Source organism: Mus musculus, chromosome 8 (genome assembly GCF_000001635.26).
Source record: "Mus musculus strain C57BL/6J chromosome 8, GRCm38.p6 C57BL/6J".
Classification (NCBI taxonomy): domain Eukaryota; kingdom Metazoa; phylum Chordata; class Mammalia; order Rodentia; family Muridae; genus Mus; species Mus musculus.
In genome coordinates, this window is record NC_000074.6 from 25197326 (window position 1) to 25220033 (window position 22708).

At 46.4% G+C, this 22708-nt stretch overlaps 1 protein-coding gene across 9 annotated transcripts in view; it reads right to left on the minus strand.

Moving 5' to 3' along the window:
- Positions 1-22708, minus strand: part of Tacc1 (transforming, acidic coiled-coil containing protein 1) — a 101873-nt gene that overhangs the window by 42774 nt on the left and 36391 nt on the right. For 3 of the 9 annotated variants that reach the window (XM_017312859.2, XM_030243614.1, XM_030243613.1), the window contains exon 2: positions 2766-2881. The exons of 2 other annotated variants lie outside the window; for them this stretch is intronic. Coding sequence is in view for 6 of the 7 variants with exons in the window: in XM_030243614.1 (XP_030099474.1) it covers positions 2766-2881 (116 nt within the window). In the remaining variant the exon portion in view is untranslated. Of the gene's footprint in view, positions 1-2765; positions 2882-3796; positions 5366-8352; positions 8498-22708 lie in introns of those variants that run through there. 4 more of the 9 variants (XM_006509143.4, NM_177089.5, XM_006509147.4 and 1 more) reach the window with 4 other exon arrangements.

The following is a 22708-nucleotide window of genomic DNA, read 5'->3' on the forward strand; positions in this document are numbered from 1 at the left end:
GGATTCCAGACCTCCCTCCCAATCTGCCAATCTGGAGAGAAGAAAGGCAAGCTATGGGGCCCAGCAGCATCTTCACTAAAGGAAGAACTACTGCACAGCTTTGCCACACATCCCTCTGCTGGCCCTTAACAAAGTAGCAGAGGCAGCCCAGCGCAGGGAAGGTATTGCTCCATTCTCCATACACATGGCACGGAGATCTCAATTTCTAGTAAAAAACAAAGTGCAAAAACAAAAAACAAACTGATGAATTCCCAGTAAATCTAGCCCCTCTGTGACTCAACTTACCCAGGCAACCTGCAAAGAACTAAGCTAGAGGGGCAAATGGATCATATAAGTTCAAAGCTTGGTCTACATTGCAAGTTCCAGGATAGCCATGGCTAGAGAGTAAAAGCCCTGTCTTTAATAATAATAATTATAATGATAATAATAAAGTAAGTCAAATCCTTGTCAGAATGAGTTGAATTGTGTCCTCCCCCAAGAAGCTATGTCAAAAATCATAGTTTACCAGAAATGGGGCACTAACTCGGAACAGTGTCTTTGGAGGTTGTAATGCAGTTAAAATGAGGTCATACTAGATTGTGAGCATTAACCTGAATGACCGGTATCCTCATAGCACGGCCGTATGAAGACGGACCTTCAGGGAAAACCAACCTTGTACTAAGGCCCCCCCCCCGGGGGGGGAGGGAAGGGGGACGTTAGGCTGCTGCAAGCCAAACACCAAGGACAATGACCAGCTCAAGTTAGAATAGACAAGAAGTGCGTCTTTCCTGAGTCGCCAGAAGGGACGCGTCTTTGCCCACACTTCAGACTTCCCCAGAACTAGGAGTGAGAATGGACTCCCTGTTCTGAGCCCCTCGGTTATGGTGTTGTGTTCAGACATCCTACAGCTGCTCTCTCGCTCTCTCGGAAAATCAGATCATCATTGGGTAGCATGTGGCCCTTCCTCTCCCCTTGCTGACTTCGGCTCCTATTACCTCCAGCAGCAGCCTGGTCATTCCATTTGGGCACACTGGCCTCTGCCGCCGACCCCCCCCCCCTCCCCTCACACTCCCACCTCCCAACCCCTGCCCCTCCAGAACAGGTGAGACTCCACAGCCCAGGGCCTCACCACACATAGGATGCTTCTTTGCAAACACTGTTCCCTTTGCTGAAAGGAATTCTCTTCCCATTAATACACACAAGGTTTGTTTCCCTCACTTCTCAACCCTTTTAGGAATCTCTTCAAGTAAGCTCCGCCCCCCTTAACTAACTTCCAGCATTTACTAGCCAGGCCCACAGGCCACTGCCCCACCCCCACCCCATGGTTCACCACAGTACTTAACAGAACCCAACAGACATTTTCCTTTTAACCCTTAAAAGGTTCACTCCTGTGGTAGTTTGTATGTGTCTGGCCCAGGAAATGGCACGATTAGGAGGTGTGGCCTTGTTGGAGTGGGTGTGGCCTTGTTGGAGGAGGTGTGGCCTTGTTGGAGGAAGTGTGTCACTGTGGGGGAGGACTTTGAGACCCTCCTACTAGCTATGTGGGAGCCAGTTTTATTCTAGCAGCCTTCAGATGAAGATGCAGAACTCTCAGCTCCTCCTGCACCATGCCTGCCTAGATGCTGCCATGTTCCCACCTTGACAATAATGGACTGAACTTCTGAACCAGTAAGCCAGCCCGGGTTAAATGTTGTCCTTTATAAGAGTTGCCTTGGGGCTGGAGAGATGGCTCAGTGGTTAAGAGCACTGACTGCTCTTCCGAAGGTCCCGAGTTCAAATCCCAGCAACCACATGGTAGCTCACAACCATCCGTAATGAGATCTCTTCTGGTGCATCTGAAGACAGTTACAGTGTACTTAGATATTATAATAAATAAATCTTTAAAGAAAAAAAAGAAATAAGAGTTGCCTTGGTCATGGTGTCTCTTCCCAGCAAGGGGAAACCCTGACTAAGACAACTTCCCTCCAAAATGTTCCCGGTGAGAAAGGAGCTTCACTGCCTCTATTCATTTACCAAAGGAACAAATTCCTTCCTACCAGGACAAGTGAAATGTTATTCAAAGCTAGGTGACAATAAACTGAGCATGGTGGTTCAGGCCTGTTATTCTTTGAGGAGGCAGGATCAGTTCAAGGCCAGCCTGGGCTATCTGAGAGCCTGTCTTTTTTTTTTTTTTTTTTTTTTTTTTTTTAAGTGTGACAAAAAAAGATTTCCATTAATTTAGTGGGCCAGAGGCATTGAGAATTAAAGGGCGGGTACTAGGTTCGGATGGGGGTGGGGTGGGGGTAGAAAGGACAGTATGTGAACCGGATTTTCTTGGTTAGACTGAAGGGTTCCCCGCTGGTCCATTGTGGGAGAGAAAAGCAAGCAATTTTGAAACTGCCTAACACTGCTAACTCAAAAATCAACTCTTACCTATAATTTGGTGTCTAGCCACACCCTTGTAGAAAACAACTAGTCTCTGAAATCTTTGAGGCCAAATCTAAAACATAACCAGACCAGCCATTGCTACGTTTTTTTACTTATTCGGGGTTTAGAAGGAAGTCTAACAGGAGTGGCTGGGGGAAAAAAAATGACCTCATACAGTCTCTAGTCAGAGAATAAAGCAAGCTTTGGATCATCAGATGATCAAAACGTTTATGTTACAAAAACAAATCCAAATCAGCAAGGAGCCAGTTCATCCTGTCTGAAGTGGTCCTCAGGGCACGCACACATCCTTTTTAAATTTTTCTTTTTCTTTTTCTTTTTTAAGTTAAAACCAAAAAGGTAGAAAACTCAAGTTTTGTTACCTTGGGGTTTGGCCTCGGGTTCTGCCAATCCCGGTGATGAATCACAAGACTCCTTGAGAGGCGATCTGATTGGAGTTTCAGCTTCAGGAGTCTCAAAATTACCTTCAGAATCCGAGCTGCCGAGGGGGAAAAACGAGGCATTACCACAGTCAACGGTATTTCCAACTGCCTTTAAAACGTACTCAGCCACCAAAGTGCAAGTACAGCGCCTCTAACTTTACAACCAACCAATCCTCAACCCAGCCTGAGAACGGCTGCAGCATTTTCAGCGATGCCCAGCATCCTAGCTCCCCGAAATCTCTTTCGTCCTCTGAAGCTTCTCACCAGGACCTTTTTTTTTTTTTTTTTTTTTTTTTTTTTTTTTTTTTTGTCATCGCTGCCTTTCACACGCACAGACACACACACAAAAAGACTTCCCAATCAACCCTTTCCAGGGGCGTAAAAATTAATATCGCCCCACCCCCCAAACTAAGCCAATTCTAGCTATACTGTTCTTCTCCGTAGGCCTCTACCTGTCTGGAAGTCACTGGAAGCTGAAAATGCCGTCACCTGCCTTCCACAATCACACGTGTGACAGCTCAGCAGAGACCACCATTTCTCACCAGCTGCCAGGGACCTGTCATCACGCGATCCTCTTTTACCAAGGCTGCATTTTAGGACACTGCGGGGCCAAGAAGGGCGGTGGAGCGACTTCTTGCCCACAAGGGGAAAACGCTACAAATCGCACCTGGCCTTATCAACTGCCACTACCCGGTGCCGCTGCGTCGGAGCCGGGGTGTCGACGCTTCGAGAAAGCGACCCAGGCAAACCGGGATGCGCAGACTGCGGATTCGGGGCTGGGTTCAGAAAGCTTACAGCGAAGACAGAGGACGAAAAGCACACGGGCAGACAGAACATCCCGAACTTTCGGGTACACAGCGGGGACCCGGCTGCGGGCAGCAGAGCCGGGAACACGGTTGCGCGCACACAGCATTGACCGCGGTGGGAGGATGGCGCCCGCCTGCATCTCGGCTGGGATGCGGTGTACTTGCCTGAAACTCAGGGATTTGGTCTCGGCTTGCGAGTCCTCTTCCTCCTCGGGGTCGCCCTCGGGACCTCCGGCTTCGTCCTCTCCGGCGCCCGAACCGCGCACCGCGGACCACGTCCACTTGGCCCACTGCACGGGCGACAGGATCTGCCAGGGACTGAACGCCATGAGCGCGGCTGCCGCCCCTGCGGTGGGGGAACGGCGGCCTCTTCCTTCAAAATGGAGGGGCCTTGACAGGCGCCGGCAACGTCGCCGGCGACCCGCGGATGTGGCTCAACGAGCGCCGTCGGGCCGGGCGCAGCGCTTCCTCCCACGGCCCCGCAGCGCCGCTCGCCCCCGCTCCTCCGGGCCGCCGCGCCGAAGCTCGCCCCCGCGCGTGCCCGCTCGCCCGCCCGCTTCTTCCCCCGCCAGCCCTGCTCCGCGTCGCTGGGCTCTGGGGTCCGCTCCCGCCTGGAGCAGCCTCGGCCGCCGCGGAGCCGCGCCCCTGGAGCCGCCCCCTCGGACCGAACTACTGGCGCGGCGCGCGGGGGCGGCCGCTTGGAAGCGCGCTCCCCCCGCCGCGCTGGTCGCGCCCGGCCTTGGGCAGGGGCTGCTCGACCGCGCTCGCCCTCCCCGCGGGATCCGCGCCTGCCGCGCGCCGCGCGCCGCCGCCGTCCATTTCCGAGCGTGTGCGCGCCGCGGCGCTGTTCCTCTTCCCCTTTTATCTGTGTTTCCTGCCGCTAGGACTTAATGGCGTGGCTGAAGCTGCGCTGTACAGAAGTTAAGCCCCTTATTTAAAAACAAAACAACTCAGAACCTCTGTAGAGTGTTGTACCCGATCCTTGACACTGGTCAGCGCCATCCTTGTTACGCCCAGGATTTGGAAGGCTCCCAGGTTACAGAAGAATTGAAGTTGTCTTGCCCTCACCAAGCCACACTCATGAGGGCTCCGGAGTGCCCTGACCTGGGATAGATGCAAAATTGCCCCCTGATAAGACGGCCTGAGCCGTTTCCTGTTGTTCTTTCTTTTCATAACTTTAGGCTTTTTTCAGATAATTCCTGGGTCCTTGGTTTCTGATGTCCTTTGCTTCTTCAGTACAGAGCCATCAAGATCTGGTGACAGTCTTCAGAATAAGGCTTTTACCTCTGAAGGTGAAGAGAAGAATTTTCCCCCCTTTATCTTTGAAGGATTCCACTAAGAGACTGCCCCAGGTCCTCTCTCCCAGTGAATTCATTTCCTCCAAAGCCAAGTTTGAGACCATTAGCTCATCAGTGTGTTTTCCATAATACTGACATTTCTCAGTCTCAGAGAATCTGTGAGGTGGCTACAATTCCCACAGAGAGTGTGCCTCCAAAATTCAGAACAAAGTCAGGCGAAGATTTTCAGGATGCTCATGAGCTTACCCTGAAAGAAGCTGGCACCACGTCGTGTACTGCAGATGAATCACAAATGTCTTATACACTTCATAACAAAGACAAGCAAACATGTAAGATAAGGCTTGGCAGGTATCCTACCATAATAAAAAAAAAAAAAAGGCAGGAGTATACTTTAGAGCCCATTACTGCTTCTTGCCTGAGATAAACACGACTGTCAAAAGTGTTGAAAGACTTTTTTTTTAAAAATGTGAGCGGAAGTCATTTTGTTTTAGGTCTACAAGAACTATGCCAAGACTATCCAACTGTCGTTGTCTTGGGTTTATGATCAAGCAAATCTTCAGATTAGAAACCCCTGTAGCTTGAAAATAGTACCCATGTAAGTCCTTACCTGGGCTTGATCATTCCTCCTCCTCGAGACTGCTACCCTCTTTTTCCCTCCTCCCGATCCTCGTGTGCCTTGCATAGCTCCTGCACTCCAGAACTTCTCGGAATTACAGTTTGTCCCTCAGGGCTTTCTCTGCCTGGTTAATCCTGCTTCCCAAACCATCAGCAGCAGAGACCCAGATATAACCTTGATATGCCCAAGAACACCTAAGAGATGGTACAAACACAAGTCCACACTGGGGATGTACCCCAGAAGGGGCAGCATCTCCAGCAGGGCTCCCGGCCCTGAACTCCATTCCTAGCCCCGAAGCAAGAGGAAGAGGAGAAAAGGGACAGGGGTGTCTAGACAGTCTAATGACAGCCTCGGGGCATTGTCAAAGGGCAGACTTGGCAAACAATACTTAACGTAAGTCGACCATGGCTCTTAATTCCAGAACTCACTCTCTCTTTGCCTGCAGGGTTTTCTGCGTTCCTGAAATACACCTCTTCTCCCATCTGAACTCCAAGTTTCCCCGAAAGACCTCTGGCCTTGGCTGGTCAAACTTCTCTCGTCACTCAACTCAGTGACTACTGCGGGGAAACCAACTGGTCTATCTACACTTTCTACCCCCTTTATACATGAATATTCATACAGACCATTCTGTCTCACTTAGTTCTAAAACTAAGTGAAAAGGTGCATTGTTAGTAATGACACCAGAACAACAGACATAAGCCAAGACTGTCTCCTGATACAAGGTCACCCTACACTTAGCAGAACATGGGCAACATGTCTACTTTTGGACCATAAAATTCCAAAGGCCAGAGACCATGTCACGTTTATATATATATATATATATTTGCTTCTGCAGAGACCTGGGACAAGAGAACACACTCAATAGACATTCAGTAAATTATAAAAATGAACATACCAGTCTCCATTTGTCTTTCCAAGTTTGGCTAAGCTTCTGAGGCAGCCCTGTCTTGAAGGAGCAAAAGGCAGAACCAGCTCCAGGGATGGCCTGAGTGATAAAGCCTGACTCCCGGCAGCAACAGCTTGAGACAAGAGAAACAGATGCCCAAGTGTCTAAACCACCTATCTTGTACAAGTCTGGGCTTAGAGTAAACAGCAACAAAGTATCTCATTCCAAGGCCTTCTGTGTGTGTTACAGGAGTCCAGTAAGTCTCATGAGTCCATTTCCCTTTGATTCTAGAGACGGCAGACCATGACATTGCTGCTATCCTTGGCTTCCCTGAACAGAATGCATATACCTAGCTAAGTAGTCAACCGAATCCTAGTTGTTTTGGAAATGATCTTAAGCTGAGAAACCAGCCTTTTTTTCTTTTCCACTGCTTGTTGCCCTTCCCAGAGGTTACAGATTAATATAACATGAAAATCTAAAATATAACTCCCTGTAGATGTAGCCCTGTGTGTATAACAGGTACTCAAACATGAGTGGGGCTCTTCGTTCAATTCCCACTAACATAACTAAAAATCTCTTACTGAAGCATTTCCACAAATGGTGGCCAGGTCAGATGTGTATTTTGCAGTGAATCAAAGCTACAGAAGTGTCTGTAAAATGGGTCTCTTTGATAAAGGTTAAATAAAATCGAGTAAGGGTTGGAGAGAGATGGCTCAGCAGTTGAAAGCACTAACTGATGTTGCATGGGACCCAGTTTGAGTTCCGGCCACCTATAAGGCGACTTACAACCCTTCTCAACTCTAGCTTTGAGCTTCTACTGGCCTACAAGGGCACCAAGCATCTGCTCTCGGGTATACATACATACATATGGGCAGGCAAAGCAGACATACACTGAAATAAATAAATAAGAATAAACTGAGCAAATAAATGCTGACTGCCTGAGACTCTGCTGGTCCTAATGCTTTTAGGCTCCACTAAGCCTCAGCATGCCTCAACCTGGAGCTTGAATCTTTGTTCTGCAATCTAGACTTAGGGGGAATCCTGCAGGTTCAGTTTAGATAGAATCTCCACCCTCATTCTCTCGCACTGGCCTGCCTTCAGCAAGAATCTTGTCCAGTAGGTTTAGCCGGAATTGTCCTGTGCCCCCAGAACTTCCTTTTAGCAATTTTTCATTCGTCCACAAGCACAATCTCTCTCTCTCTCTCTCTCTCTCTCTCTCTCTCTCTCTCTCTCTCTCACACACACACACACACACACACACACACACACACAGATCCCTGCCTATAAATACTTAACTTGTCTTTGTATTTGGAGTTAAACCATATCTCTCCACTTTTACAAAATCCTAACAGAGTTGTGCCCCTCCCCTGCTTGTCCCCCCAGAAAGGGTTTCTTTGTATAATAATACCCCTGGCTATCCTGGAACCCACTTTGTAGACCAGGCTGACCTTGAACCCAAAGAGATCCTCCTGCCTCTGTTGGCATGAAGTACCATCCCTGGCTCGGAGCAGCCCTTCTTAAATAAAGTCTTCCTTGTTTAATAAGAGTACTGGCAGATCTTCTTTTAACAAGCAAACTATTATTTAGTAGCATAGCGGCTGTGAGACTGTCTATGAGGACAAGGTCAGAGAAGAGAGGCAGATAAGGTGGGGCCTCTCTGTGGTCAATTTTTCTACATACATAGACCTGCATAGAACTTGCTCCTGGACCAAGGGGAGCAAACATTAAGTGTCTACCCTTTACCAAAGGGCAAAGCTGGGAGCTCTAGAAGGCCCTGTTGCCCATCTTCTGTGCAACACCCAAATCTTGAATCTTATAAGAAATCTTTCAATATCAGTGACTGTTCTTCCTCGTGTAAACAGATGAAATCCGCTGCAACTGAAGGACCAATCATCCTGAATAGGCAAAGAGGAGTACTCACACTTTGAAGCAAGGAAGTCGTGACTCCATTTAGAAAGACCATAGATCATTCTGGCATCAACTTGGAGGCTTGGATTAAAGAGAGTCAAGACCGGGAGACCCAAGAAATTGTACATTCTCTCCCCAAAGCTGCCTAGGGAAGATAATAGCTTCTCTCACAGAAGCAAGATTCAAATCAGTGGTCACTTTGTTCTTTCACCCGACTTGTTGTTCGGGAAGTTATCAGAGTATAAATCACCCCAGCACTCCCTCTGTGAACACGATTGCAGAGGAAGGAACAGAAAGTCCAGGCTGGTTTTAAAACAACAGCAGAAAGCAAAAACACGTTTTGCCCACCCCTGGTCACAAGAAGGCATTTGCTTGAGATGATTTGAATGGGCAAGAGGCAAGGAAGGAGGGCGGCACAGGTGGATCCCTGAGCTCCTTGAGCAGCCAGCCCAGCTTAGCTAAGTCAATGAGATGCAGATGCAGTTAGAGACCCTGCCTCACCAAGGAAAGCATGATGGAGAGAGAGATTTGATCTGGGCCTCTGGCCATCACACAGATGTGCAAGTGTGTGCAGGTGTATCTATACACATCTGCACACACCCACATGAACATATACTGGAGAGGAGAAAGGATTATGAAACATGTATCAGTTAGGGTCACTATTGCTGTGACGAAACACCATGACCAAAACAACCTGGGGAGGAAGGGGTTTATTCGCCTTACACTTCCACATCACTGTTCATCATCAAAAGAATCCAGGACAGGAACCCAAGCAGGGCAGGAGCCTGGAGGCTGGAGGGATGCTGTTTACTGGCTTGTCCCTGAGGGTTTGCTCAGCCCCCTTTCTTATAGAACCCAGCACCACCGGCCCAGGGATGGCTCTATCCACAATACATCAGGCCCTCCCCCATCAATTACTAATGAAGAAAATGCCCTACAGGCTGGTCTGCAGTCAGATCTTCTGGAAGCTTGTTCTAAATTGAGGTGCCCTCTTCTCTGATGACTCTAGCTTGTGTCAAGTGGACAGAAAACTAGCCAGTACAAGAGATTTATGCCAAAATAGGCAGATCTTTATTCCTTGCATCAGTAGAAAGCTCTGGAAAGGAGCCTACAAGATGAAAGCATTATTATAAACTAAGACATTACAACGTAGAAAAGGATGGTTGCTTAGCAGAAGCACGGAGAATGCAGATCAGCAATGGAAAAGATCAGCTTAAACTCTTACCTCGGAGTATGTATCGAAAGAAATTCCAGATGGATTCGATGGCTAAATAATAAAAAACCAAGCCATGGAGAGAGAGCAGTCTAGAAGCAACAGAATCTGTCAGCACTCCGTAGGAAGGATGCCAGCCCAAGTTGGAAGTAATTAATGAAACCACAGACAAAAATCAGAGCCCAGATTGATTGGGCTACATATGCAAAGTGTGGCTTGTAAATGTGTGTCTTCAACTCAAAAGGCAAACAACAGACTGGGCAACACCAAGGCTACTTGTGAAAATCTTCAAGTTCATGAAAATCTCAACAGGGACCCTAACGGTTCCAACAAACAGAACACCTGAGGGTCACACAACTGCCAAGCACTTGAGCGTGGACTATCAGATTGGATCCTACCCTATCAACCCACAGTCTGAGGGGGCAAGCCTTATCACAGATCATGGGGGTTGGCTGGTTGTGTAGTGCTAGAGAGTGAATCTGCCGCAGGACTTTATGATTGGGGAACTTTCATATTCTGTATTGAAGACACACTGGTACTCCATGTTGGCAAAAGGAATAAGAATGTATATGTGTAAAAGTATCTTTTGTTCTCCCGTTTTATTTGTTATCTCTGAGGCTTATTGCCTCAGTCAGCTAACCTAAACCAAGTCCTGAAAGCTTCTAGCCTCCGTACAATCTTATCTAGGCCTAGAATGTTTTCAGCTTCTGAGACTTGCTGCTGCATAAGCTCACCCTTTTTAGCTCCTTCTGATTTTTTTTAAGATTTATGTGTTTATTATATGTATGTGAGTACACTGTAGCTGTAGAGATGGTTGTGAGCCTTCATGTAGTTGTTGGGAACTGAATTTTTTAGGACCTCTGCTCCCTCGGGTCAACCCTGCTCACTCCAGTCAGCCCACTTGGCCCTGCTTGCTCCGGTCAACTCCACTTGCTTAGGCCCAAAGATTTATTTATTATTATAATTAAGTACACTGTAGCTGACTCCAGACACACTAGAAGAGGGCGTCAGATCTCATTACGGGTGGTTGTGAGCCACCATGTGGTTGCTGGGAATTGAACTCAGGACCTTCAAAACAGCAGTATTACCTCCTGAGCCATCTCGCCAGCCCCCTCTTTCTGAATTCTTGATGGCTGGTCAACTCAACTGTTCTGGCTCAAAACTCCTCTCCATGCTGACTGATTCAGTCTGGCTTCTCACTCGGCCTCTGGTTATTTGTTCTGCTTGGCCTCTAACTCTGGCAATCTGTTCTAATTACCTGGCTCCCTCCTGTCCTCTGTCTTCTTCACCTGTGTTTAGCTGTTCTCTCTCCACAACATGTCTATGTAAAACTCTCCCAGTAAAATGTTCTCTCTCTCGTTCCTTTCCTTTCTCTTCTCCTGAGAGTGGGGCATATACTATTCAAATCTTTCTCTGATTCATCACTTTGTCTGTCGCTCAATCACTTTCAAACATGGCTGCTTCCTTCAACAAACTAACTTTACCTTCATTGCTTGGGATTAAAGATATGAACTAAGTGTGTGTCTGTATTCCAGCCGGAAGTGTGTGCCAAGGCTGAGCCACACCACAACTGGAAACAGGTTTTCTCAGTAAATAACACAATCTTGGGGTTTACAGTGTGATTGAATATCCTGCAACATATATGTTATTGATCACTGTGTACACACTGTTCTGAGTTGAGCCCCCAGCCCATATGCCCCTGCAAGAATACAAAGTTGCTACTAGCACAAAATGACTTGACCAAGCAAACAGCCACAGAAGGAGAGAGGGAGCAAGGGATGATTAGAAAAGACATCAATGGAACAAAAGTCCTTGAGAACTGGACTGGATGAGCAAGCCTGAGCTCCTGAGTGATTGACTGTCTTTGTCCCACCCACCTCTCCCTGGATAATATGCTACCTGGAGACTAGAGGAAGACAGACTTGTAGGATGTCAATCCACTGTCCTCTCAGATGTGGGTTTGCCGAATAAAGAACTGTTTTTTTAAAAAAAAAAACAAAAACAAAAAACAGTTCTGGGGCTGGAGAGATGGCTCAGTGGTTAAGAGCACTGACTACTCTTCCAGAGGTCCTGAGTTCAATTCTCAGCAACCACATGGTGGCTCACAACCATCTATAATCAGACACACTCTTCAGGTGTGTACTCACATACATAAAATAAATAAATCTTTTTTTTTTTTTAAGTTTTTTTGAGACAGGGTTTCTCTGAATACCCCTGGCTGTCCCGGAACTCACTCTGTAGACCAGGCTGGCCTTGAACTCAGAAATTCACCTGCCTCTGCCTCTCAAGTAAAATAAATAAATCTTTAAAAAAAAAAGTTTCTTAAAAAAAGACAAAAACAAAAACAAAAACAAAAAAGCAATTCTGGGGCTGTAGAGGGCTCAATGGTTAAGAGAACTTGTTGTTCTTACAAAGGCTCTGTGTGGGTCCCAGCAGCCACATGGCAGCTTAAAACTGTCGGCAACTCTAGTTTCTAGGGGATCTGGCACATTCTTCTGGCCTTCACAGGCATCAGGCACACACACACACACACACACTATGCACATACATTCATGCAAGCAAATCATTCATACACATCAAATAAAACAAATTTTTGAAAAGTTAATTCCCATCTCTGCAAGTGAATGGGAACAATATGGTCCAGTATTCCAGTATTCCTTAAGCATTGTTATGACTTTTGTAAAAGAGAGAGAGAGAAAGAGAGAGAGAGAGAGAGAGAGAGAGAGAGAGAGAGAGAAGCTAAAGAACAGAGATAAAAGTTAAATTGGCTACCCTTTCAACCTTCAGAGCAGGGACTTCAAAAGAACCCAAAGTTAAATATATATTTGCGTCAGTTTCTCTCTTCCTCATCTCCACATGCAGCCAAGCTCAACCCAGGAACAGTGTGTTAGACTGATTAAACTTCAAATTTCAGCCAAGCCTGGTAGATCCCTATCTGTAATCCCAGCACTTGGAAAGCTGAGGCAGGAGGATTCCCATGAGCATGAGGTCAATTCACAGTGAATTCCAAGACAGCCTGGGCTACAGTAGAAAACCTGATAAAGAAATAAACATTAAAAAGCTTTATTTTCAGACTGGAGAGATGACTCAGTGGTTAAGAACAGCATTTGTTCTTCCAGCGGTCCCAAAGTTCAATTCCCAGCAACCACAGGGTGGCTCACAACCATCTGTAATGGGATCTGATGCTCTCTTCTGGCATGCAGGTGTATATACAGATAGGACAGTCATATACTTAAAATAAATAAATAAAATAAAATAAGAGTTTTATTTTCCAATTTGGAAGAGGGAGGTGTATCTCAGCCTTAGAATACATGCCTAGCACAGCTGAGGTTTAGCACTGCAAGAAAAAAAAAAAGGAAAGAAAGGAAAAAAAGGCATCTTGGGTAGCACGCTGAGGCTGGGGAGGTAAGAAGGGGCATTAAGAGCTCACCCCCCACAGAGTACTCCTCTGGTGCTCTGTGGAGCCAATGGAGAAGTTGGCCTATGATGGTCTGATGCAATCAACTGCCTGGAGACCAAAGTGTGAACCCTCATTCCAAGGAGGTGTTTGCCTCATGACCCAAGATGCCACACAAAAGACCCCACCCCCACCCACCCCAGGTACGCCTACGGATGCAAAGGGTAGTCCTCAAAGACAAAACTTCAGGCCAGGGTATAAGACATGCACTTCATGCAAGAGATGCTAAAGGCCCCATCCTCCCATGCTCTCAGTGGGCACTTTCTCTCTCAGGATGCCTCTCTATGGCTAGCTTCTGAGAAAGCAAAGCAAAGAGGGAGCTGATACTGTAGGCCTGTAACCAAAATACCAGGAGGAGGGATAGGTGGGATCTTAGAAGCCAGCAAGGGCTTCGAGGCAAGGCTGTCTAAATGCACAGGGATAAAGGAAAACCAGGAAGCACCCATGAGCCCTGGGTCAGGATTGTTGCGGGAAATATTAAAAAATGGATCCTGCCAGCACTCTGCGGGGCCTTACCACGCTCCTGCTGCCACCATCAACTCTCTCCAGCTAGCCCCCTGAAGCACCTGTGGCTTGCTTGTCCCGGGAGCTGTCCGGGGAACAGCTAGTACTTCCTCTGCCATAAACCCATGTAGCTGGCGATCCCACCTTCCAGTAACTAAATGGAACCGCCAACCTCAGGGTTGCATATCACACTACCCGGTAACCCGGTAAAATCAAGACTCTCAAAGCTTAATTAACCAATTAGATTTATGTGTCAATAAGATCACAATTTACCAGATGCCAATACAATAATTTTAGAGCCAATTGATAATGATAAAAGCTTTGTCCTGGGGGCTGGTGAGATGGCTCAGTGGGTAAGAGCACCCGACTGCTCTTCCGAAGGTCTGGAGTTCAAATCCCAGCAACCACATGGTGGCTCACAACCATCCGTAAGGAGATCTGACTCCCTCTTCTGGAGTGTCTGCAGACAGCTACAGTGTACTTACATATAATGAATAAATAAATCTTAAAAAAAAAAAAAGCTTTATCCTAATCTTCCTTCCTTTCTTTTTTTTTTAAGATTTATTTTATTTATGAGTATACTGTAGCTGTCTTCAGACACACCAGAAGAGGGCATCAGATCACATTACAGATGGTTGTGAGCCACCATGTGGTTGCTGGGAATTGAACTCAGGACCTCTGGAAGAGCAGTCAGTGCTCTTAACCGCTGAGCCATCTCTCCAGCCCTATCCCAGTATTTCTAATCTTGTGAAATCATAGCTACTTGTGGCCGGTTAACGCCAAGCGGGTTCACATCCGCAGCCATCTTCCTTCCCCTCCTACCCTCCCCCCTCACCACCCCCCCCCCCCACACACACACATACTCCCTGTCTCTGCAACTCTTAGCTCCGCCTCCCGATTTCCTGTCCAATCACAAACCTCCTCTGCACTAATGTAATTGGACAGGGAAAATCCTGCGACAGGACCACACCAAGGCCCACGACAGTGAGGGGGCCTGAAGTTTGAGATGCTTTAGCGTCACAGTAAATTCAACTTGTAAAAAAAAGGAGATACTTGTGGCTCCTGAGTGGGCCAGCTGGCTTCAAGTCAGTAAGCAAAATATAGATTTATTGAGGGAGGGAGGGTCATGCTGACCTCCTCTGTCTTCTCAAAGGAAATGAGAAATGTTAGCTGCTGGAAACTCGATAAAACTGTCAAAAGATATCTCCTCCACAGACCATGAAACACAAACCTCCGACTCCCCCTTCTCTACCAACCCTAAACACTCACATACAAGTTTAATTGTAATGACGACAGGGAAGACTTCAGTGTACGTGTCTGGCGCACGCTTATACTTTGCATTTACAGAAAACCACCATGCCTTGGCTCAAACATTGATAACAACCCTTGGACCGCCAGACAAAGTTTTCCACAGCAGCTGAAGGGGGCCAGTGACTCAGCTCTGACTAGTAGGGCCATGCCTCTCTGCTGGTTAGGTTTTTGCCAACTAGATGCAATAGAGAGTCATCTAGGAAGAAGTCAAGTGAGAATTGCCTCCATCAGATTGGCCTGTAGACCACGCTTTGGGCATCTTCTTGATTGACAACTAATGTGGGAGGGCCCAGCCCACTGTGGCAGGTGGGCCTGGGTTGTATATGCAAGCAAACGGAGCAAGCCACAGGGAGCAAGCCAGAAAGCAGCATCCCTCTATGGCTTCTGCCTCAGTTCTGACTCCAGGTTCAAGCTTTAACTTCCTGCCCTGACTTCCCTCAGTGATGGCCTGGAGCCAGTCAACCATATAAACCTTTTTCTCTCCAGTTGTTTTTTTTTTTTTTTTTTTTTTGGTGAGATTTTTTATTGTAGAGATAGAGACCCAATACAAACAGCCGTTAAGAAGAAAACCTCTCTTCAGGGCATGGCACCCTCGCCTTTAATCTTAGCCCTCAGGAGGCAGAGACAGGGATCTCAGAGTTTAAATCCAGCCTGGTCTACAGAATGAGTTCCAGGACAGCCAAGGCTACACAGAGAGACCCTATCTTGAAGAGGGAGAAGGAGGGGAGAGAGAGAGAATATCTCTGTCTTCTGCAGATGGTGAGCAGACCTCCGTCGTGTGGGTGAAGACTGCACTTAGGAGAAAGAGAAAAGGTCACTTAACCAGACAGGTTGGAGAGCACAGCCAGGCCAATCCCCTGAGGCAGGACAGCCCACAGCCCTTGGGGACTGTTCTCTGGATCCCAGCAGCACAGCCCCCTTGGAGGCACACCCTTGTCTAAACTCCCATATCAAGTCCTCAGTCATGAGACAAATCTACCACCCAAACCCTGCTCATCCCCCGGACAAGGCTGAGAGGATGCTCTGCCTAAGGAATTCCCGAAAGGAAGCTTGCTTGACTGGTTGAAAGGAGGTTGTGTCTACAGAGACTGGTGGGTTGATCGGAATTTCAGTACCATGAAGAGACTGGAATGTTACAGGTCCAGGGGGCTAATTTGACTTATCTCGGGTTAAATTCCTTGCCCTCCTCTCTCGTCAGAACTAACATTTTGAAACAGATAAAAAAGCCTCTTTGGAGTCAATCTGTTAACTTAGCAGACCAGCAGCTTCCACGGACCCAAGAGCTAAGAATGTCATCAGATAGCATCCGCCCCATCTCCGTGTACCCTCCTTTTGTGATATACCCACCGGTGTGTTTGAAACTTGCTTAGGCTTATTGCTTTCTTTGTTCTGTAAAACTGTAAAATTTCACGGGACCGTTTCCACGCCGGAACACAGAATTTGGGGTAACAGAGGTCTGTGTCCCCTGACCAAGGTCACTCATAAATGCTCCAGAATAAGCCATGCGTTGTACTCCTTAGAGGTGAGAGCTGTTCGTCAGCTGAAACTTACTGCAGAGAGGACCACTTTGGGTGCCAGGTACGGATCTGAAGGGCGAGGGGTCAATATTTAGGTTCCACTTAAGGCCAAGACTTACAGATAGAATGGATTTGGATCCTGATGAATCAATATTAATGTCTTTGGGGAGACACCCTTGAAACAGTATGACTTTGTAAGCTTGGGAAATACTAAATAATAAATGTGAGCATCTGTTTGAGTCCACAGATAAAAGAATAAGCCACATTCTGCAGATTAATGGCCGTTGTTGTTGGTTTTGACACTGGCTAACGGTTCGTGAGGATCCCCAGGCTTCCGTGTAGAAAACATTTTGTTCTTTGTTTGTGGTGCCAAGGACTGAACAGTAGAGTACTCTGGGAAGCAAGCGCTCTAACCTCTGATCCCAGTCTCTGCATCGAAAGGTTTTTTTTTTTTTTTTTTTTTTTTTTAAGTTTGGAGGCTGGGAAGATGAGATGGCTCAGTGGCTAAGAGTGCTGGCTGCTCTCCCATAGCTCCTTGGTTCAATAGCACACACATGGCCGCTCACGTTGTCCAGTCCCTGGGGATCCTCATCTGGATTCAGAAAGCACTGACACGTGCTACCCATACATGAAGGGATGTAATGTCTATTACAGTGATTGATAGGGATCTGAGAACGGTACCCACAGGAGCAAAGTATTTTTTAAAATAGTTCTCTTTGCTGTCGTTTTGTTTTGTTTTGTTTTGCTTTGCTTTGCTTTGCTTTTTTAAGATTTATTTAGGGGCTGGAGAGATGGCTCAGTGGGTAAGAGCACTCACCGACTGCTCTTTGGAAGGTCCTGAGTTCAAAAGGTCCCAGCAACCACATGGTGGCTCACAACCAACTGTAATGAGATCTGACGCCCTCTTCTGGTGTGTCTGAAGACAGCTACAGTGTACTTATGTATAATAATAAATAAATCTTTGGGCCACTGTGAGCAGGGACTGAGCGACTGGAGTTGACCAGAGTGAGCTGGACCGACTGGAGTGAGAGAGGTTGACCGGAGTGAGCAGAGGTCCTAAATTCAATTCCCAACAACCACATGAAGGCTCATAACAGCTACAGTGTACTCATACTCATAAAATAAATAAACAAATCTTTAAAAATTTATTTATTTATTTATTTATTTATTATATGTAAGTACACTGTAGCTGACTTCAAACACTTCAGAAGAAGGAGTCAGATCTCATGATGGATGGTTGTGAGCCACCATGTGGTTGCTGGGATTTGAACTCAGGACCTCTGGAAGAGCAGTCAGTGCTCTTAACTGCTGAGCCACCTCTCTAGTCCCCATTGCTTTGCTTTTCAAGACAGGGTTTCTCTGTGTAGCCCTGGCTGTTGTCCTGGAACTCACTCTGTAGACCAGGCTGACCTCAAACTCAGATATCCGCCTGCCTCTGCTTCCCAAGTGCGGGATTAAAGGCGTGTGCCATCACTGCCCGGCACTAGTTGACTTTTTGCTGTATTATCTTATGAAATGCCACAAATTCCCTTATTCCTACTGGCTCCTCACGTGTCTCATCATTTATAGTTTAATAACATCAGGAACATTTTTTATGTCCTTTGAACACAGCCTAGACAGCCACCAAGTGGAATGTTGGTGTGTTTGCGTTTTGTTCTAGAGACTGAACTGAGTATCTCTCGCTCTGCCACCAAGTACATCCCTAGCCAGATAATACTTGTTTTTAATTAGATTCTGAACAAATGCAATCTATTCTATGTGCTGCGTATTCATGTATCCCAGGAGGCAGATTTTAGTACTTAGGAAACTCAGCAGGGGATGGGTGTCCTCTAAGAGAGACCTTGAAGCCCTCCCAGACTCCACCTTGTGAGCACACAGGAAAGAGATGGCTCTCTGAACCAGAAGTGGGGTTGGTCCACCCTCAGTCTGTTAGCACAGTCTGTTAGACCTCGGACTACACCCTGGGAAGGATGTTTTCTGTTGTTTATGAAAGGGCTGAGGCAGCTCAAACCGGTTATGAACATAATCCCTGACTGCTAAACTAAGCATGCACCCCAGATCTCACAGGGCCACCCAGGTTTTTACCTGAAAGGAACATTTGTTAAAGATCACTGCACTCAGTGGCCTCAAATTCACCCAGAGACATTCAAGAAATACAGAGAGTTACGAAAGCTTGCACAGCTAAGAGTCACATCTGTTGGGCGCTGGAGAGATGGTTCAGTGGTTAAGAGCACCAACCGCTCTTCCAGAGGTCCTGAGTTCAATTCCCCAGCAACCTCACGGTGGCTTACAGCTCTCTGTAATGAGATCTGCTGCTGCCCTCTTGTGGCCTGCAGGTGTACAAGCAGACAGAGCACCATACACATAATAAATAAATTCATCTTTAAATGTCACACCTATCAGGAAGCTGTGAATGGATGCTGGCAGAACTTTCTCCACCCCACCCCTCACTCCCCTTAAAGGATGCTTAGCATATGTAACAGAAGAGCAACCCCCACCCCCATCTACCTCATCCTAAAAAAGCAAGCTGAATCATTTTACAAGGCAAAGAATCCTTTTCTTCAGGGTTTCTCTCTGTTGTACTGGCTGTCCTGGAATTCCATCTGTAGACCAGGCTGGCCTGGAACTGCCTCTGCCTCCTGAGCCACCTCCAGCCAGCAAGGATTCTTTCCTATACAACGTTCTTTGTTCCAAAAGTTACCGCCCTCCTCCTTGCTCCCTCCCTCCCCCCCCCCGCCACCCCTCCCCCCTGTGCTGAAGAGCAAACACAGGACCTGTGCGTACTAGGCAAGTACCCTGAGCTATATTCCAGACCTTTCTTTTTTGAGACTATGTAGCTCAGGCTAGCCTCAAACTCACCATCTTCCTGTCACCTTTTCCTGAGTGCTGGGATTATAGGTACACATCACTCCATAGAACTTAAAAGTATGTTTTAATAACTGTGATGGTTTGTATATGCTCTGCCCAGGGAGTGGCACTATTAGAAGGTGTGGCCTTGTTGGAGTAGGTGTGTCACTGTGGGTGTGGGCTTAAGATCCTCATCCTAGCTGCCTAGAAGTCAGTATTCTGCTAGCAGCCTGCAGATGAAGATGTAGAACTCTCAGCTCCTCCTGCACCATGCCTGCCTGGACACTGCCATGTTCCCACCTTGATAATAATAGACTAAACCTCTGAACCTGTAAGCCAGCCCCAATTAAATGTTGCCCTTAGAAGAGTTACCTTGGTCATGGTGATTGATCACAGCAGTAAAACCCTAAATAAGGCAATAACTATATAACTATAACTATAAATATATAAAACTATATATATATAACTATATATACATATATATATGTATAGTGTGTGTGTGTGCCTTCATTCTTTTATTCTAAATTTTACAAATGACAGAATTCTGCCAGCCTATGCTATATTCTGCTGATTGAAACAGATCCCAATTCTATAAACAAATAGAGATGTAATTTATAAGCTATCCTGTGTGAAATACATTAATGTAACAGCATTTCCCACACAGAACAATGTGCCCCAAGAAGCTGAGCAGGAAAGGGGAAATCCCGGTGCTCATCCAGGCACAGCCAAGGTATACCCAGGAGCAGGACGACTGGAGCACTTAATTCGGTCAAGGGGAGAAGATACCATCACTGCCCAACTAAGCACCAATATTCATCAAAGGCCCACGCATTAAAGGCTTGGTCACCAGCTGACAGCACTCCTAAGAGGTGACAGGACCTTTAAGAGATAAGTCTTAAAGAAAGAAATCAGGATATTGGGGGGGGGGGGAGGGGGATGCCTTGGAGGAGACAGTGGGAAGACCTTGGTCCTCTGTTGCTTCTCTTTGCTTGCCAGTTGCCCTGAGGTGAATGGGCCACCTCTATCAGGAATTCTGCCAGGTGCCACAGTGCCACGATGGGGCTGGCGTGGACCACAGCTTCTGAAACAACAAGCCAAATAACCAACTTTCTCCCTTAAAGTCTTCTCTCTCTCTCTCTCTCTCTCTCTCTCTCTCTCTCTCTCTAAGACAGGGTTTCTCTGTTTAGCCCTGGCTGTCCTGGAGCTCACTCTGTAGACCAAGCTGACCTCGAACTCAGAATTCTGCCTGCCTCTGCCTCCCGAGTGCTGGGATTAAAGCGTGTGCCACTATTGCCCGGCTCCCTTAAAGTCTTAATCTAACCAGCTGAGAATGAGACCACTACCACAATTTAAAGCTGATTTCGAAGCAAGCTTTAATTACATACTGGCCAGGTGGATGGATGGACTCTGGCCAGGTCCTTGCCTGGGTTTACAGAAAATGGCTACAGGTCACATTTTTCAGGGGCTTAAAAAAAGGCAGACCCCACAATTCACCTAATTTCCCATGAGGTCCAATCACGGACCAGCAAACATCCTGATGTATTTCCTGCCCACATACTTCTCACTCCCACGCAATCAAGCACATTTGGTACAAATTGGTCAAACCAACAGGGCAAACAGAAACTTAATTTTAACTCCAAACAGAACTCTTAACCTACAAGGTATATTTTTCCTGCTTTGGTCTCACAACGGTTGTTTATCTGACTGAGGCAGGAGGATTATCACAAATTCAAGAGCAGCCTGGGCTATGTAGTGAGTTCCAGGATGGCCTGGGCTACAAACCATGAGATCCTGTCTTTAAAAAAAAAAAACAAAAACCAAAAAAAAAATGTTTTTCTGAGGCATTTTGTCATGGCAACAAGAAGCTGACTAGCACATGCATTAAGGCTCATTGTCTTAGCAAAAGTAAATTTACCAATGCTAGGGAAACCCACAGTAAGAGCGTAAGGGAGCCTCTTGCTATTGATGAACGGTGGCTCTACAGTGACAGAGAACCAACAAGCCCTGCTCTTATCTTTTCCAAAATACTTTTTAACATCTGGAATCAACTCATCTGCAGTTTCTTCCAAAACTTGTAACCTGTACTTCCCCACAGAAGTCAGCTCTGGCCACAGAGTCTTATCGGTTGGGTCCCATCTGCCTGACAATATTGTCACTGGAATGCATAAACTGAAAAGCATACACACCATTCCCTTACATATAAGCATGTGTTTATGTGGAAGGAGAGATAATTCATACATACATATACATACATACATACACTTATACATACACACACACACACACACACACACACACACACACATATATACACACACACACACATATATATATGTATATATATATATATATATATGTATATATATATATACACACACACACACACATGCATGCATACACATACAAACTTATACAGAAATAGGATTTAAATGTACACGTTGTCTCCAACAAGACCGTAACAATTGTCTACACCTCTTGTTTTCATAGTGTTTTGTTCTGCAGATGAGGGAGAGGAACCAGGATGCATGTGTCTCCTTGCAGAGCCAACTGCTTTTCCTTCTGCTGTGTAACACCCTTTGTGTGCCCAACTTGATGCTCATGGGAATCAGGATGTATTAATGGATTCTCTGTTATAAATGAAACCCTGATGAATAAACTTATGCAAATACATCTTTTTTGCATATGCATATTTTACATATGCATCTTTTTTACATATATACGATTTCTTAGCACAAGCTGCTAAGTAAGACTGGAGTATCAAGTCACATATATTTTACATTTGATACAAGTAGTCAGCTGCCCTTGAGAAAGGTTATATTGTAACAATTAAGAGGCAAGTTTTATTAAAAGGCACCATCTTGGGCTGCTGAGATGACTCAGAGGTCAAGAACACTGGCTGCTCTTCCAGAGGTCCTGAGTTCAGTTTCCCTGGCAACGCCCATCTATAAGGGGAATCTGATGCCCTCTTGTGGTATGTAGGTATACATGCAGACAGAGCACTCTGACATGTATATAATAAATATGTAAACAAATACATTTTTTAAAAAGGTTTTTAAAAGTTCTGACTCTTCATTTGGGCCTACAGATGAGCAGTGGGCATTTAATGTCAGGACAAAGGTTGGCTTTGCCACTTCACTTTGTATCTGTCTTCTTTACCACCTTGCACTTTGGGTCAGATCCCTGCTCAATGCTACACGTAGGTATGCTAACCACTTAAGGACTATCTGTCTAAAAACTGGTAAAACAAGGCTGAGTAAACCCCAGCTTACCTGACCTATCTCACATCCCTTCGAAGGCTGAAGAACCACTAACATATTTCTGAGAGACTGCCAAAGCACCGGCTCATATAATGTCTTGTTCCAGACCTGTGAAGCGGTGTCTACATGTCACCAGTCATTGCTGTGACCTTCCAGGAACAGCAAAGCCTCGAAGGCAGATCACCCCGTGACTAAGCTACCCCCAACACCAACAGGGAGCAATTATTTCAGGTTGGAAACTGAAGTTGCCCACTAAAGTGGAA